This window comes from Triturus cristatus, chromosome 11, assembly GCF_964204655.1.
Source record: "Triturus cristatus chromosome 11, aTriCri1.1, whole genome shotgun sequence".
In the NCBI taxonomy this organism is placed as follows: domain Eukaryota; kingdom Metazoa; phylum Chordata; class Amphibia; order Caudata; family Salamandridae; genus Triturus; species Triturus cristatus.
In genome coordinates, this window is record NC_140594.1 from 188,847,214 (window position 1) to 188,863,799 (window position 16,586).

Consider the following 16,586-nt stretch of genomic DNA (forward strand, 5'->3'; position numbering starts at 1 on the left):
TGCCTCCTCTTCCCAAGTCCCCAAACATAATCTGGGCTTCCGATGGGCTATGATCTGGCAACTTCGTGCCTGTTGTGAGATGTGAGCGCAGGGCATGCCGCAGCTGGAGGTAGCGAAAAAACTGCGAGGGGTGCAGTGAGTACCTGGTCCGGAGATCTTCAAAAGAACGCATATGGTCCCCCACCCACACGTCCCCAAGCTGCGTGAGGTCCCAACTTTCAAAACCTCGAAGCCCCGTCACCTCCCTGAGCCAGGTTCCGTGCCACAAGGGTGTACATTGGGTCAGTGTTTGTGTCCAGCTGGTGTGTCGCAGAGCCGCCCGCCAGGCCAGTAACACAGAGCGCGTCACCTCTGGAAGACCCGCTGGAATCGGGGTCCCGTATAGAAAGGATTGGATTCTAGCGAAGCCCAGCTCCCTCAGTTCAAGCCTATAGGCCGGGTCAGACCACCACCCGTTAAACCAGGCATGTATGGAAAGAAGTCGTGTGGCTAAGTAGTATAGATAAAGGTGAGTCATCCCCAACCCCCGTCAAACGAGGGGATCCTACAAGTACCGAGCGCTAGTCTGGCTCTACCCGTTCCCCACAAGAACTTGCTGGCCAACCCATCAAGTTCACGGAACCAGGCCCTGGGAAAGCATGTGGGTGTGTTCTGAAGCATGTAAAGAAAGCGGGGATGCACCATCATTTTGAAAAGGGCCACCCTCCCCATGGGGTTGAGGGGTAGCGACTGCCACCGCTGGAGATCCGTCTTAACCCGTTTCACCAGCGGGGTGACATTAAGGGCTCAGCTGAGTTAGGGCAGCAACGCCACCCAGATCCCGAGGTATTTGAATGATTGACGGCACAGAGGTATTTCGAGTTGCCAGTCAAAGCATTCTCGTGAGAGGTGAAGGGGAACCAGGACCGATTTATTGGGATTCAATCGGAGACCTGAGGCCTGTGCAAAGGATTGTAGGATACGTAAACAATGGGGACCGGACCGGGTGGGATCCGCCAGGTAAATAAGGACGTCTTCCGCGTAGAGGGCGATTTTATCCGATTCAGTGTTGGGCCATGGGCTCCATCACTAAGGCGAACAGCAATGGAGAAAGGGGACAGCCCTGCCTCATCCCTCTACAGACCGAGAAGGGCTCTGACAGGACTCCATTTACTAGAACACGAGCCCTCAGGAGGGCGTATAAGACTTTAACCATGCCCGAAAGCGGGGACCGAGTCCCATCATATCAAGAACATCGTGGAGAAAACCCCAGTCCACCGAGTCAAAGGCCTTCTTGAAGTCTACTAGGAGGAGCGCTAGGTATGGGGTGAGGAGATGTCGGTGGGCAATGGCAGAGTGCAGTCTGCGAAGGCAATGCCGGGTGCCATGAGAGGGCATAAACCCGCATTGGTCAGGGTGGACCAACCGAGACAGATGAGGTTTGAGGCGCTGGGCAAGGAGGGTGGCGAACAGTTTGACCTCCGTGTTGATGAGGGAGATAGGCGAGTAGTCTGCGCATTGGGGGTTGGGACTTCGGGAGGACTACAATGGTGGCTATGTCCGTTTCCTGGGGGAAGGAGCCTCTCTCTACTGCCTCGCGAAATAACGCATCCAGGTGGGGGATGAGAACCTCTCGGAATTGGGAATAGTATTCCTGCGGAAGACCGTCAGGGCCCGGCGTTTTGCCGGACGACATAAGGAGAGATTGCATCGCCAATTTCATCGCGGGAAACGGGGCGATCCAGATCGACCCGAGCAGCGGTGTCCACACACGGAAGGCGGCCCCCCTCCGCGTCCAACAGCTCCGCCAGGGACAGAGATGGGGTCCGAGCCTCATAGAGCTTGTGGTAATAGGCGGCAAAGGCCTGCGCCATTTCCAACGGGGCACGACACAAGGACCCGTCCGGTGCTGCTATTTCAGGGATGATGCGGTTCGCCCGAGGATATGTGGCCAGGCGGTGAAGGAGCGAACCATTCTTGTCGCCCCATCCATATACCCTGGCCACCGAGTACCGAGCACCATATGAGTTTGGCCGCATCCAGCGACAGCTGTTTGATCTCCAACCGGAGCCGGCTCAGAAGTCTTGTGGCGGAGGTATCTGGGGATCGGGCCGAGGCACGTTCGAGGCGCAGAGCCTGCGCTTTTTGCAAGGTTAGCTGCTCCAGCTGGGCTTGTCGTTGGAGCCTGAGGTGACCCTTGGCGACCCCCCTAATCGTGGCCTTACCCGCCTCCCACAGGGTGCCAGGGGAAGATACGGAGCCCTCGTTAGAAAGAAAGTACTGTATTAGCTCCTGCCTCACCCCCTTCCCTAAACCCTTGTCTTGGAGAAACCAGGCATTAAACCGCCAAGTTTGTCGGGGCGAGGGGGGGGGTACCCGCACGGAGCATCACTGGCGAGTGGTCAGAGATACCTCTCGGAAGAAGTGAGACGTCTTGAATCAACAGACAGTCCGTAGAGGGAACAAAGATGGCATCGATGCGTGCCTGTGTGTGGTGTGCCGCTGAGGTGTGCGTGAACTGTTTAGAGTGGGGGTGCCATAGACGCCAGGCATCACATAGACCTAGCGACGTGGACCAAGCCCTCGTCTGTTTGACCTGTGCAGTCCTCCCAGTGGATGGAGGGCCCGTTGTGTCAAGGTCAGGAGAGGAGACCGCATTAAAGTCACCCCGAGAAATATGGGACCTGTGGGCAGGGACGCCAGGAGGTCAACAGACTGAGCCAGAACCTTCGTCAGCATGGAGGTGGGAGAGTAAAGGGACACCAGATTGGGCGGGCTACCGTTTAACGTGCCACGGAGTGCCACAAAAGTGCCCTGGGCGTCAAGAGTCGTCTGGACAGTTACCAGAGGAAGGGAGCGCTTCACCTGGATCGCCACCCCTCGGGAACCCCTTGTAAAGCCTGAGTGCCACACTCTGTCGTAGCCGTACCGCGTTAAGGAGGGACAGCGATTACCCAACAGGTGGGTTTCTTGTAGGAGTAGGATGTCCGCCCCTAAACGCCGCGTGTATCTGAGGACAGCCATGCGCCTGAAGCGATCCAAGAGACCATTAACGTTCCATGACATAATGCGCAGGGGGGCGTTTATCAATGGTGTGTCAGACATAGCGCTTGGGATGTTAGTGGGATTACAAGTCTGAAAGGGGAGACCAAGTTCGATTGCCCTATCGAGTATACGTCAGGGAGCTTCGTGGATATTAGTATGGCAGAACCAAAAAAGTCAAAACATAGGAACAAGTCAGTGGGGGCCTCCGAAGTGAGATATGCATGTCTGGAGAGGCGCAAAGTCAGGTGCCGTGGGAAAGCTGGCGCAGCGGAAGGAAAGGAAACAAAAAGAACCAAGAATACAACTGAAACCCAGGACAACGGTCCCACCCCCTCAACCCCCTTCCCCCTTTCCACCCTACACTTCAGGAACGGAAGCATCTGTCGCCTTAACAATCAACCAATGAGTAACAACCAAACTTAAACGCTTGGGAATGGGATATCATGGAGGACCCCATCTCATGTCCGGATCTGTTTACACAAGTCAAGTCCATCGGGAAAGGAAGAATGATCTGGGCCGAAGCACCGTCTCCGGCCGCGGAGCAAGGCCCGGCGGGCAGAGACCAGTTCAAGCAGGATCATGCAAGAGCATCAGGCTGCGGGAGAGGTCCGAGTCTGGAAGGTCAACCATCGGGGGCCCCGGCGAGGCACACCCTCTACCCAGGCCTCCAGAAGGGCAGGAGCACCCCTCAGTCGAGGTTCCCCTGGGGGGAGACAGCGGCTGCCGTGAAGGTCCAGACGGGGAGGCTGAACGGGCCGCCCACGGCGCCTGCGGGAGCGGTTACGCTGAGGTTGAGACGCAAAGGGAGCGGGGCGGGACCTCCCGCCGCCCCCTTCGAGCCTCAGCCCGCAGGGGGTGCTCCTCCGTCGCCCAGGTCGCCGTCGGGTCATCAAAGAACAGTGTTTGGTTGGCGAACACCACACGCAGGCAAGCTGGAAAGCGGAGCCGGTATTGAATGTTGAGTGCCCTCAGCTTCTGCTTGACCTCCCCAAAGGAGCGGCGCTGGCCCTGGACTTCGCGGGTGTAATGCGGGAAGACCACGATAGCACAATTTTTGTAACGCAGCCTCTGTTGTTTGCGGGCCTCAGCCAATACAGTGTCACGGTCCCTAAAGTTGAGAATCCGCATGATGAATAGGCAGGGGAGCGCACCTGGCGCTGGCCTCGGGGCCAAAGATCGGTGGGCCCGCTCAATTGCAAACTATGGGGAGAGAGAGCCCTCGGGGACCCATGACCGCAGCCACTCCTCCAGGAAGCCCGCCGCACAGCCCCTCTCCACCCCCTCCGGAAAGCCCACTAGGCGGAGGTTATTGCGCCGTGATCTATTTTCAGCATCCTCTGCCCGGCGATGCAACTCCTGTGTGTGCGATTGAAGATGGGCCACCTGCCCTTTAAAGTTGTTGAACAGCATCTTCGACAGTGGAGCTACGGGTTTTGGTCTCTGTAATACGGGCAGTGGCATTACGGAGATCCTGCCGAATTAGGGTCATGTCGACTCGCACTTCTGCAATTTTGCCTTCCACCAAGGTCTGGGAGGCGTGGATGGCCTGGAGGATGGTGGCCAAGTCCGCAGATGGAGGGGTTCTCCTGTCCAGGCCCACCCTCGACAGCCCCGGCCTCCGAGGTGGTGAAGTGATCCATCTTGGTCTGGGTGGCCGGAGTTTTCGCTGACTTCTCTGTATGGCCCATGACGGCTCCCGAGAACCAAGTAGTGCTCACGTCTTTACAAACAGACCCCACAGTGAGAAGTCAACAAGCCAGAGCAGGTAAGCAGTGGGTCAGCCGGTAGAGGCGGTCAGCGCAAGGTCACAATGGGAGCCAGGGTGCCACCTCTCTAGAAGCGCGTCCGGAGTCAAGGAGGAGGGAGGGAGAAAGAGCCCTGCTCCAGGGCTAAGCAGGGATTCCCCCGTGAGAGCCCCAGATTGGTCTGTAGAGCGGTAGCATACAATGTCCGCAGGGATAATAGCGGGCCAGGACTGATGTGGCAGGAGACCACGGGAGCGCAGTAATGGGCCGTGCCAGACCCGAAAAGGAGAGGCTCAGCAGGGTCCCCACACCGTAGCTGCAGGTCGCAGGAGGCACATCGGGAGTGGGGGAGAGAGGGGGAGGAGGAGACCGGGTGTGTGGAAGGAAGCTGTGATAACCAGGCCCCACGTACCCGCCTGCCGCCCGACCGACGGCCGAATCCTTCCCCCAATCTCAGAGGCCTCAGCACCCCCACTCCTTACCTCTAGTCCAGGGTGCAGGAATACGCCACCCGCCACAGAGCTGCCACCGACCGCCAGCTGCGCCCCCCAGCAGCGGCACCGACCACAGGGTCAGCAAGGGCAAACGGGAATCGCACAGGCCCCACCACTTGAACTCCGCAGACTCTCCAGTCCCCGAGAAGTCGCCTGGGCCCAGGGGGCGTCGGGGGGGGGGCCCCCCGTCCTCAGCAGACCGTCCGACGTCTCAGCGCAGGTTCTTCTTCACCTTGAGGACACTGGGGAAGCAGCGCCGCATGTACCCCAGACGGCACCACCAAAAGCCACTCAATAGTTGAAGGTCTTGCAAAGAGGCGCTCCTTGCCAGGTAATGACCCCCAACACGCCTCAGTACCTCGTGTTTCTCCCTCAAGGTGATGCGGGCCCAAGCCTCCCCGCATGCAGACCTCTTCCCCAGCGGCCGACACCGCTAAGCGACGCACACTGCTCCGGATGGCCACGGGTGGCAGGCAGTATCGCGGCAGCCCCGTCAGGCCTCCAGGCTCCGCAGCACAGATGGACTTAGGGCCTCGCAGTGCCGAATGCAGTAGGCCGCCGCGGGCATGCACGGGCCCCCTGGCCGCCCGAGAAGCAGCCGGGCGCTTGAAGGCGTAGCTTCACCCGCCCGATACGGCGGTCGATGTACCAGCCGCACCCCGGAGGCACCAGGGGGCGGCCAGGCGATTCTTCGGCGGACCGGGGCCGAAGGGGCAGCCCCGCTCCAACCGCGGCAAATCCGGAAACGGCGGGCCAGACCGGGCCCCCACCGCCGCTCACCACAGCACTCCGGGAGCTGAGAGAGGGGCGAGCCACGCTCCGGGGCTCACAGCGCACCACTAACTCCCAGGATCACGGAGGAGGAGGCCCCCCCCCAAAGCACGGAGGATCCAGACCAAGGGCGGCCAGCAGGTTCCAACGGCCACGGGACGCGCTGATCAGCGCGGGGGAGCCACCATCTTGCGTGCAGGTCCCAACCAGGAGGACGAGTCCGGCTTGAGGCACCACACAGAAGCGGAACTCGCAGCCAAAGGATCAGCCTAAGGTGAGATGATGACCCAGTCCCTAGTTGGGGGGGTCGGATGGGTCCCTGGACGGGCGGATCATGGGCGGATGGCGGAGGGGTCCGGGAGCACACTTGGGGTGCATCCACCACCTTGGCTCTCCAAGCCACGCCCTTCGTCAACAGCATTTTTAAATGGTTTTGAAATCCTGGATACATTTCTACTGGACACCTTTCTGTGGCTCCTTAGATTCTGCATTGTAAGGAGAGGGGCATGGGCTGAACATGGGATGGCACCGGGCTAGTAAGTTCCTGTGTGTCTTGGGTGTTGGTAGACTTTTTGGGGGGTCGGGGGTTAGAATGAGGATGGGAAACTGAACATAACATTGCACTAGGTTGACTTCATTGAAGATTCTCATGGGGTAGACTTAGGATAGCAAGTAAGTACTTTTCCTTCCCCTTCATGGGTTCTTCACTGACTGTCGTTGACATTGAATAGTGTAGCAAGCTCATCTTTGAAAGAGTGCTGATAGAATTAATTTAGTGAAATGGTTCTGCAGAGAGACTTGATCCATTGTCTGCTGTGGATTCAAAATCCAGAACGTAATGCCTACAAAACGTGAGCATGGATTCCCAAGGCTAGTGCCTTGTAAATAACTTTAATCATTACTTTTCTTATTAAATATGTAGTTGATATTCTCCTTGTAGAAAGGGACCTTTGTTTTCCATGGAACTGTTAGCCTTTTTTTAAATTATTTTTTCATTGAGTGGATTAAAACATAGTTCCAATTGATGAAACTGTTAGCTTTTTGATAGCATAGAGCTATACCGGGAACACTGCACCTGGAACTCTACTTTTTAAACCCATCAGAATGGGCAACTAATTAAAAAAGATTGGACTTTCTGAAGTGTCTTGTCTGGGTGAAGCAACATAAGACCATCTTATGTGCAAATATGTGGTTGCTGTAGAGGTGGAAGTTTGCAAAAATATGGGCAAGGTAATATGAAGCATGTCTTAAGCTTGCTCTGTGAGGTTATGTTATGTTATAGGTGAAGTAAAATCTACCAAGAGAGTTGCCTGTTGGGACTTTTAGCACAGGTCCTATGTGTAGACTCGAAAGAGAGTCTTAACCATTTTGTGAGGACTACATTTACCACCCCTTGTAGTCAGTGCCTTTTCCATGGAGGGGGTATTTTCTTAGCATCCTACAAGAATCTCTTTATTGCTGTAATGGGGTAGGGGGTAAAGAAACACGGGAGTGACTACCTAATATAATCAAATGAAGCAGATACAGGGACACTTCTTTTTGTTGTGAAGTTCAGATGAGTTCCTATGTACTGTTTACTTAACATAACCTTTGAAAATCTTTTCGATTTGGGATACTCAGCTTGTAACAATGCACACAACATGGTGCTTATTGGTCACTGGTATATAACCTTTGTCTGATATAACTTTTGTCTGAAAGTTTCAGAGATTTCAATATGATGGTATCATTAATGTAACTTTCTGACAGCATTATACAGGGTATGACTCTTGCATAGTAAATATGACCATTTAACTTCAATCCAAGCACTAGAAACATGTACATTTTTTGATATTTCTCTAAAATGTTTTAGAACAACATCACATTAATGTTGCTCCCTGTTTGTGTACTGTCAAGTGGGATGTTGCTGACAAGAAATGAACATGTTTGGGCTCATTCCAGGAAGACCTCTGTGAAATTGTTGATGCAGTTAGATTACATGTTTTATTAATGCCTAACTCACTGATTTGTCAGGGAGGATATAATGCCCTTTTATTAAAAAGCCTGTTTTCTGATGATCATTTTTTTTTACCAAAGCAGTGAATTTCTTTCAGAGTAAATTATCAGAAATTAGCTAAGATTTAGTTAGCACTTTGTCTGAACGGTTTCTCCTTTTTCATAAATATATAGATCAGAAAGAGGCGATGCTTATGGACATTTTGAAAATATATGGTTCTTGGGGAGCTACACTGGCTGTTGGTCAGAGGGAGCATGAAATGTACCTTTCTCTCCCTAGGCACACAATCCTTTTATGAAACTATTTTGCCTCTTTTAAGCACAGGAGATCCATGTATAAACCTAAAACAGTCTTGTGTGCAACTGATAAACATTTTAGTGGCTGGTGTGGAAATAAAATATCCTTTCAATCGCTTCCATCTTGTGTAACAGCCACTCCGAAAACCTGCTTTGTAATAATCAACTTTCAAAAAGCGTATAAGATGGGCCAGTGGTTTCCATGAGCGTGCAGATGCCCTTTCAGTCTTGTGGTGCTCTCACAATTGGTATTGACTTCTTGTTAAGGAGAGCAGTTATATTTTCTATCTACTATGTGGTACTTATTTTATAAACATTTGTAACATGGGATGAAAGGAAAATTGAGAAATAAGAGTATGGGGCATGCTAATTGTCTGTTGGAAAGACTTTGTTAAATATGTATAAGGTTTTCTCAATGAACAGTCCTGAGGCTTGACCAACATGGCATCATCATCATGCCATACGATGCATCATAACATCATCATGCCTCTACTAAAAAAGTATTGAGCTTCCCACAGTTTCTCCTTCTTGACCAAGAACCTTCCGCTCTGTGAGCACATAGGTGCACAGCCACCTTTAGCACATGTCCAAGCAATACACCAGAATCTGAAATCTTTTCGTGGAGAGCAGGTATGTTGAGCCTGTCGTCCAAATTCATTGATTGCATAAACAATCTCCAACCGTTTTCTGGTCAGAGCCAGATTCTGGCGACCTTTTTTTTCTTCACATGAACGTAAAGTAGATCTCATTTCACCATATGCTGCTTTCTACTCCATGTAGATGCTGTTTTTTCATAGCACTTGTCTTAAGTATCTCTTATACTTGAGTTGAATTCAGCAGACTCCCAGGCAACAATGGCATATGTTTATAGGTCAATCCCGTTTCATATACTAGTGCCTACATTTAAATGTCGGTTTTAGCCCTCAACCCAGGAAATGTGCCTGCAAATTTAGCAACTGGTCCTCTGTAATACTGGCATCATTAGGACTTGAACCTTACCGTGAAGAGCAGACCTAACTGGTGTGAAGGAGTAGGCTTGAGTTGGGGTCAGTAGGCCGGTGACAAGACATCTCCGTCTTATGCATTTTTTTGCGAGAGATCCAAGGGTAAATCTTTGGCTTAAATATTTTTCTCTTCAATTCATTGTGAGATTATGACCAAGATTACTGTGTAATTTTCTTCTATAAATTTGGGGCACATAAAAGATGCAATATACTTTTATTGGATTCCGGTACATTTATTGATTTTTCATTTTGAGACCATTTGATGGTACTGACTATGGCCTGGTTTAAAGGGGCCCAAAATGTGTTCGTGGTCCGACAAGTATACAAGCCAGTTGTTTTATGACAGATTTAATACTTATTATTACTATTATTATAAGAAGTAGTAGGGGGGACTATTTTTTGTTGTTGTTGCAAAGAGTACAATATTTATTTACACATTTTTTCAAATAGTAGGTAAGTTACAGCGACAGGTAGATTGAGGAGTCATAAAAGTGTGGAAGATCCAATGTATATTTAGGTAAATAAGTCTGTGTTTCAATGCCAGTTTTTCTTTCCACTAAAAAGTTTAGTTTGATCCATTAGTTGAGTCACAGTTCCACAGTGATCTATCAGTTTTCGTACCCTACTTATCTGCTCATGTCTCGTCTTTTCGGCCTATCATTGTGTTGGTCACAGCAGAGTTAACATTGCTTGTTGCCAGTGTCTTTTGTGTTCGGAGTGATTGGGGTGTGTTCTTGTAGATATTAAAATTATGGTATTTGTGATTAAAGTTAGTTATATACATTAATTAAAATTCCTTTGGACCCGTCTCTGATCTGCACGATTTATTTGAGCAGATCACTTACCTCAGTCCGTTTCCCCTCATTTTCAGTCACAGTTCAGTATCCCTCGACCTCCTCATCTGTGGAGGAGCTCGAGAGGGCACTTTAGTTCCCTGTTCTTTGCACAGTACTGCAGTTACCCAGCCAGCACTTAATTTGTAAGAGAATTGTTGCCAGGGCTCAAACATTTCACCAGAAGCCCGCAGCAGATGCTATCGAAGGGCATGGGTGCCAGATACCGAGGCTGGCCATTTAACTTCAATCCAAACACTAGAAACATGTAAAAATAAATATTTATCTGACATGTTTTAAAACAGCATCACATGAATTTTGCTCCTTCTTTGTGTACTGTCAAGGGGGATGTTGCTGTAAGAAATGAGCATGTCCGGGCTCAATCCAGGCAGACCTCTGTGAAATTGTTGATGCAGTTAGTTTGCATGTTTTATGAATGCCTAACTCTCCGAGTCCTCAGTGAGGATATAATGCTCTTTTAGTTTTTTTTAGCCAAAGCAGTGAATTTCTTTCAGAGATGAAAATATCACAAAGATTTATTTAGCACTTTGTCTGAACGGTCCTTTTTCATAAATATATGGATGTGAAAGAGGCGATGCTTACAGACATTTGGAAAATATATGGTTCTTGGAAGCTACACTGGCTGTTGGTCAGAGGGAGCATGACATTTACCTTTCTGTCCCTAGGCACCCAATCCTTTTATGAAACGATTTAGCCTCTCTTAAGCACAGAGATCCATGTATAAACCTAAAACAGTCTGATAAACATTTTTGTGGCTGGTGTTGAAATAGAATATCCTTTCAATCGCTTCCATCTTGTGCAACAGCCAGTCCGAAAACCTTAATAATAATCAACTTTCAAAAAGCGTATAAAACGGGGCCAGTGGTTTCCATGAGCGTGCAGATGCCCTTTCAATCTTGTGGTGCTATCCAAATGCCTATGGAATGTAGTGAACAAGCTCTATTGAGATATGTTTGGCCCTCTCACCATCGGTATTGACTTCCACACAAATAGGTGACAATAATCCCAATATGGCTACTCACCAGTTGTTTTCCCAGTTGCTAGTGGCACATTCTCATCAAAACTATGCGCTTCTCCTCCGACACTTGGGCTTTCCTTCCTGCCCTCCTTACTTCCGGGAGATCATCAGTTTGGTTACGCAGCACAGTTGGAAGGCATATTATAAAGATCTCCAGAAACAGTTAAGTTTTAACTGGAACAAAGTAAGTAAATGTATTCGAACATGTGCTATATCTCCCTAGGAGTAAACAGCATTTATTTCTAGTAATATTACTCATCCTATGCAAGCAACATAAGCTGCCTTTAGTCAGGGTCTTTGCTATAAACCTGGACTTTACTTGCAGGAGACTGTACGTTCTTTCGGCAGGAGTACACAGTGTCACTGGAGCCATCTCTTTGTTAGTAGCTTCAGAGATCACTTGTGAGGAGCATGAACATTTCTTGCAGGGGATTGAGCTAGCTCTCTGTAGGATTTTAAGCTCTCATTTGGGTGAAGTGTGATCTGTCTTTTGGTTGGAGCGTGAACTGTCTCTCGATTGCATCGATTGCAGCATTACGTGTTTCTTGGTTGGAGTACTAACTATCTTCTAGCTGGAGTATGCACTATGTTTCGGCAGGAGCATTACCGTTGGTTTGGTAGGGTGTACGACATGAACAATGTTTTGGAAGAATCTGGAGCTATATCTTAGTAGGAGTATGAGCTCTCTGTAGGAGGCTTTAATTTAGTAATTCCCAATTCCCTTTAAAATAGACTTTGATTCAAATGATTGAAAGCTATAAGAAGGAGAGGCTGATGGGAACATGCTTTGTGTAAGGCTTCTTATCTGAGTGCTCCTGGTGGCAGACTCAGCAATATTTAACTCCAATCCATTCCTAAATGAATAATTGGGAAAGACGATAGGCCTGTGAAATATGACCCTAAAAAGAGAATTCTAGTTAGCCCTTTGGATCTTTTAAATATGGCGTTTCAACATATCGCCTTTACTGTTAAAATAATTTAGTTTATAGAGATGGAGAAGGTGATTGTGCAATGCAAAAACATTTTCGGTCATACATTGTTGCAATTGGATATAAAACTGGGTAATGCCAATATCATACGACCAATATGGTGCTTATCGCCAAATTTAATGAATGGTTCGCAGCTGGTGATGATGGGCACAACATCCACTACCAGACCTTCCCCCTCCCACACACATACACACAAATCATCAAACCCTATATCCTGTTTTCTTCACCTTGCTGTCTCTGTCTTCAACGAATAGTCCCTCTCCTGTTAAAAGACTTAAGTATTTGTATCAGTCTCTTTCAAAACAGTGACACGGTCCCTGCACCTATACTCTCTTTTGGTTAAACCAAAAAAGGAGGCCCTGACCCACCAGATCGAGACTAGCGCCAACCAATCCGATGAACTCTTCACCATTATCAGAGTTCACATGCCCGGCAGCCACAGAACACTCAATCCTCTCCTCACAGGATCTCTGTGATGCCCTCGCCGACCACTTCCACAGCAAGATAGCAACCATTTATAAAAACTTTGATCCCCAACCCTCTGATCTTTTCAGCAACTCATCAACAACAACCACCTGCTCACCGCATAGGAACAACTCAGCACACCAATCACAACTACTCTGATTAACTCAATCGACTCAGGAGCACCCACCGACCCATGCCCCTTTCGACTCTTCACTCTTGAAAGACACAAGATCAGCCACCAGCTTATCACCATCCTCAACGCCTCCATAACCTCAGGCACCTTACCTGATGCAGGAAACACTCAGTGGTTAGGCCTCTCCTCAAGAAACCTTCGGCAGACTCCAGCAAGCTCCAGAACCACTGTCCCATCTCCCTTCTCCCATTCCTTGCGAAAGTCCTGGAGAATGCCATCAACCTCCAAATCACTGATCATCTGGAGAGAAATAACCTGCTGTGCCCATCCCAATCAGGTTTCACAGGCAACCACAGCACCAAGACAGCCCTGATTGCCACAACACGCAACATCAAGCGACATCTGCCCCCTACTCGACAGAGGAGAATCAGCCGACCTTATCCTCCTGGAACTCTCCACAGCTTTCGACACCGTCTCCCACCACACACTCATTGATCGACTATGCCAGATTGGAATCACAGACGATGCGCTCAGTTGGATAGCATCCTTTCTCATGGGACGCACCCAGAGAGTCCGCCTCCCTCCCTTCACCTCGCAACCCAAGCACACCATCTGTGGCGTACCCCAAGGCTCATCCCTCAGTCCAACCCTCTTCAACATCTACATGACACCACTTGCAGACATCGTCAGATCACACAACATTAACATCATTCCCCATGCCGCCAATTCACAGCTTGTCCTCTCTCTCTCTCTCAGCAGACCGCACCTCGACGAAGACCAACTTCCACAACTGTACTAAGAACGTGGCGGTCTGGATGAAAGTCAACTGCCTGAAACTCAACATGGACATAACAGACGTTCTGATCTTCGATTGCACATTGCCCTCTGAAATGACTCCTGTGGCCGACGGAGCTCGGACCAACCCTCATGCCGACAGACCATGCCTGCAACCATGGCATAATCATGGGCAGAGAATTCTCCATGAAACACCAGGATAATGCCTGCTTCCTCACAATCTGCATGCCCAGCAAAGTCTTCAGATGGCTCCCCATTAGCACAAGGAAAACTGTGACACATGCCCTTATCACCAGCTGACTAGACTACGGCAACACACTCTGCAGGCACCACCACAGAACTCATGCAAAGACTCCAGAGAATCCAGAACGCAGTACCCAGACTGATACTCAACCTGCCCAAGAGGACACACATCACCCAGCACTTGAAGGACCTCCACTGGCTGTCCTGCCAGAAGAGATGCCATTTCAAGCTTCTGACCCATGCCTACAAAGCCCTCCGCAACCAAGGACCAGTCTGCATGAACCACTGCCTGCTCTTCCTCCAACCAACCAGAATTCTCCCATCCGCAAACCTCACTCTCGCATAGACAATACGTATCTTCCGCTGCCACTCTGGAAGACGCTCTTTCTCCCGCCTCACCAGCAAGGCCTGGAACACCCTCCCCCGCCCCAACCCACCGTCGCTGACCCACTTCAGGAAGTGACTCAAAACCTGGCTCTTCAACTGATACCTGCAGCCCAGTGTCTGGATACTCTCTAGGGTATTAGCCGCGCTATACAGATATGACTTGATTGAAAGATTAAACCGATTCCAGCCTTCAGCTGTCTCTTCATAACCACTGGAGGCTACAAATGTTGGTTAGATGCCCTGAACATTAATACCATTTGGCAGACACTTTTTCATAGCTGATGGCTGGAGAGCACTCTCCTTCTGTTCAGGAGTAGCCCTCCCAGATTTAAAAACTGCTCCTAAAGAACCATTCACCTCACTCACCTCTGTCAATTTTATTTCACATCATTGACATTATTTTACCCTGGTCACAGAGACTGATATAACATTTAAAGTGGGTCCTGTGAGAGCCTTCAACAGATAGATAGGTTGGGTGTCCAAAGGAAAACAAGAAAGGCAAGTTAATCCACATTCACAACTTAACAATAACATAATGGCCAACAATTCAAGTGATAGAAAATTAAAGCCTGCAGAAATCTAAGGATTCCTGTGGTTGTGGATAGAAGAAGGATGAAAGGTTTCGATTCTCACAAGTCGTAGGACATTAGCTTGTCACTGAATGACTGATCTTTACAGCTCTACCATTAATCACAGGGAGGCTTAATTTGATGTGGGTGGTGCCTGCGATGGACATCTTGATGTCTTTTACTAAAACCAAATGGCTTGGCTTGTCACACAGGTAAGAGCACACACACATCAGCTTTATGAAATGGAGGTAATAAGGCATAGGGTGAAACAGACCACTGGTGTAATTTTACGGTTGCACAAGTGACCACTGTGGTGGTGGGAAAGACGCTAGCATCTACAGTTTCTGAGGTCTCCATGCATCTTATCATATGAAAAAAAACATGCTTTAAGATTGTCATCTGTACAAATAGTTGATTTAGGTGGCGTCTCACCCTGCTGAGGACAAAACCACTAGAGTGTGCAACAGACAGTACACATGTAGTAGCCACCTAAGAAGAAGACATTTATTAAGGAAGTTGCCACAGCTTATAGACCCACATAGGCAAACAATGCACGGGAATCATAGTTCAAAGTGTCAAAGAATTAAGAGGAGGGTGAAGAAAGAACTGGCGAATGTGAAGAAGCAGATACTAGGCCTGAGGCTGTTTAACTCATGGTGAAGAAAAAGAGAATATTGGAAAGATAAATGTTCTTTTAAAAATTGAAGAGGCAATCGGCATGTGGAAATCTTTCCTTCAGGGAGGCAAGAATATAAATGAATGAACGAAAAGGCATCTAGAATGCATGGTGGAAAGGATTCACTACGCTTGCTCACTTTGTACGATTGGCGCTTTCAATGTTTTTTTTGATTTAGGATCACCAGATCTACAAATGCAAGGTTTTGAACAAAGGCCTGTGCATGTGACTTACTGCACTGCATGTGCCCTCTTTATTCTTATGCAGTTTGGCGTTCTTTAAAAGGCCTGATGTCATGGACTATAACCACAATGGACGAGGAAGCAAATTAGAAAACTTTTCTGGCTGTGGCCAAGAGCATCCACAGCAATACCATGACCTTTGAAGACTGGAGAGATGCTGGAATGTTGAGTGACTCATCCCACTGAGAATGAGTTTGAAAGTGACGCTAAAACGGGGTGTTAATAGAGACTGAAGGTTGCAGCCGTACAGGGGGACAAAGAATTACACCTTCAAGTAATTCTGAAAGTTTTCTGATGGTTTTATTGTAATGAATGTGCCATAAAAGCTATAATGATGAATCTTTGAAGCCACACACTATTGTTTTCTTAACTAAAAATGTAAACAACTATTTCTGTCTAGACGTTACAGCAGCAAGAATGCAAACTTCTTTACAGCCGAAAGGAGGGACAGCGACCCGAGAACAAAGGGAAGAATCGATACAAGAATATTTTGCCATGTAAGTATTGGATTTCTTGGGTATATTTTGAGCTATAATGCATTGTTCCCCTTAGTCTGGCTGAACATGTTCAAACATGATTTGCACTTCACTAGAGAAACTTCCAGTGGACAAGGTTTTTTGTACTTCCGCCGCTATTAAAGGAAGGGAAATATCAAGTTTATTGATTATACTTATGCTAATGAACTAATACTGGCCAATAGGGCTAACTCCAGCAGAAACTTTTTCCCACCAAAAAGCGTTTCTAGTCTGTCTTCCACATTTGATTTTACAGAATGAAGTCAATTTCTTTTGAAGGGAGATTCTTCATTTACATAAGAGAAGGGCCTTTATTGGCATGTACAATATTGTAATAGTCTTTTGAATATGCTTATTAAGTCACTTATATTAT

At 48.7% G+C, this 16,586-nt stretch overlaps 1 protein-coding gene across 2 annotated transcripts in view; it reads left to right on the forward strand.

The window, feature by feature from the left end:
- The window catches only part of PTPN11 (protein tyrosine phosphatase non-receptor type 11), a 663,532-nt gene that overhangs the window by 387,839 nt on the left and 259,107 nt on the right, over positions 1-16,586 (forward strand). For both annotated transcript variants that reach the window (XM_085636151.1, XM_085636152.1), the window contains exon 7: positions 16,099-16,195. In XM_085636151.1, the coding sequence (XP_085492277.1) occupies positions 16,099-16,195 (97 nt within the window). The remainder of the gene's footprint in view (positions 1-16,098; positions 16,196-16,586) is intronic.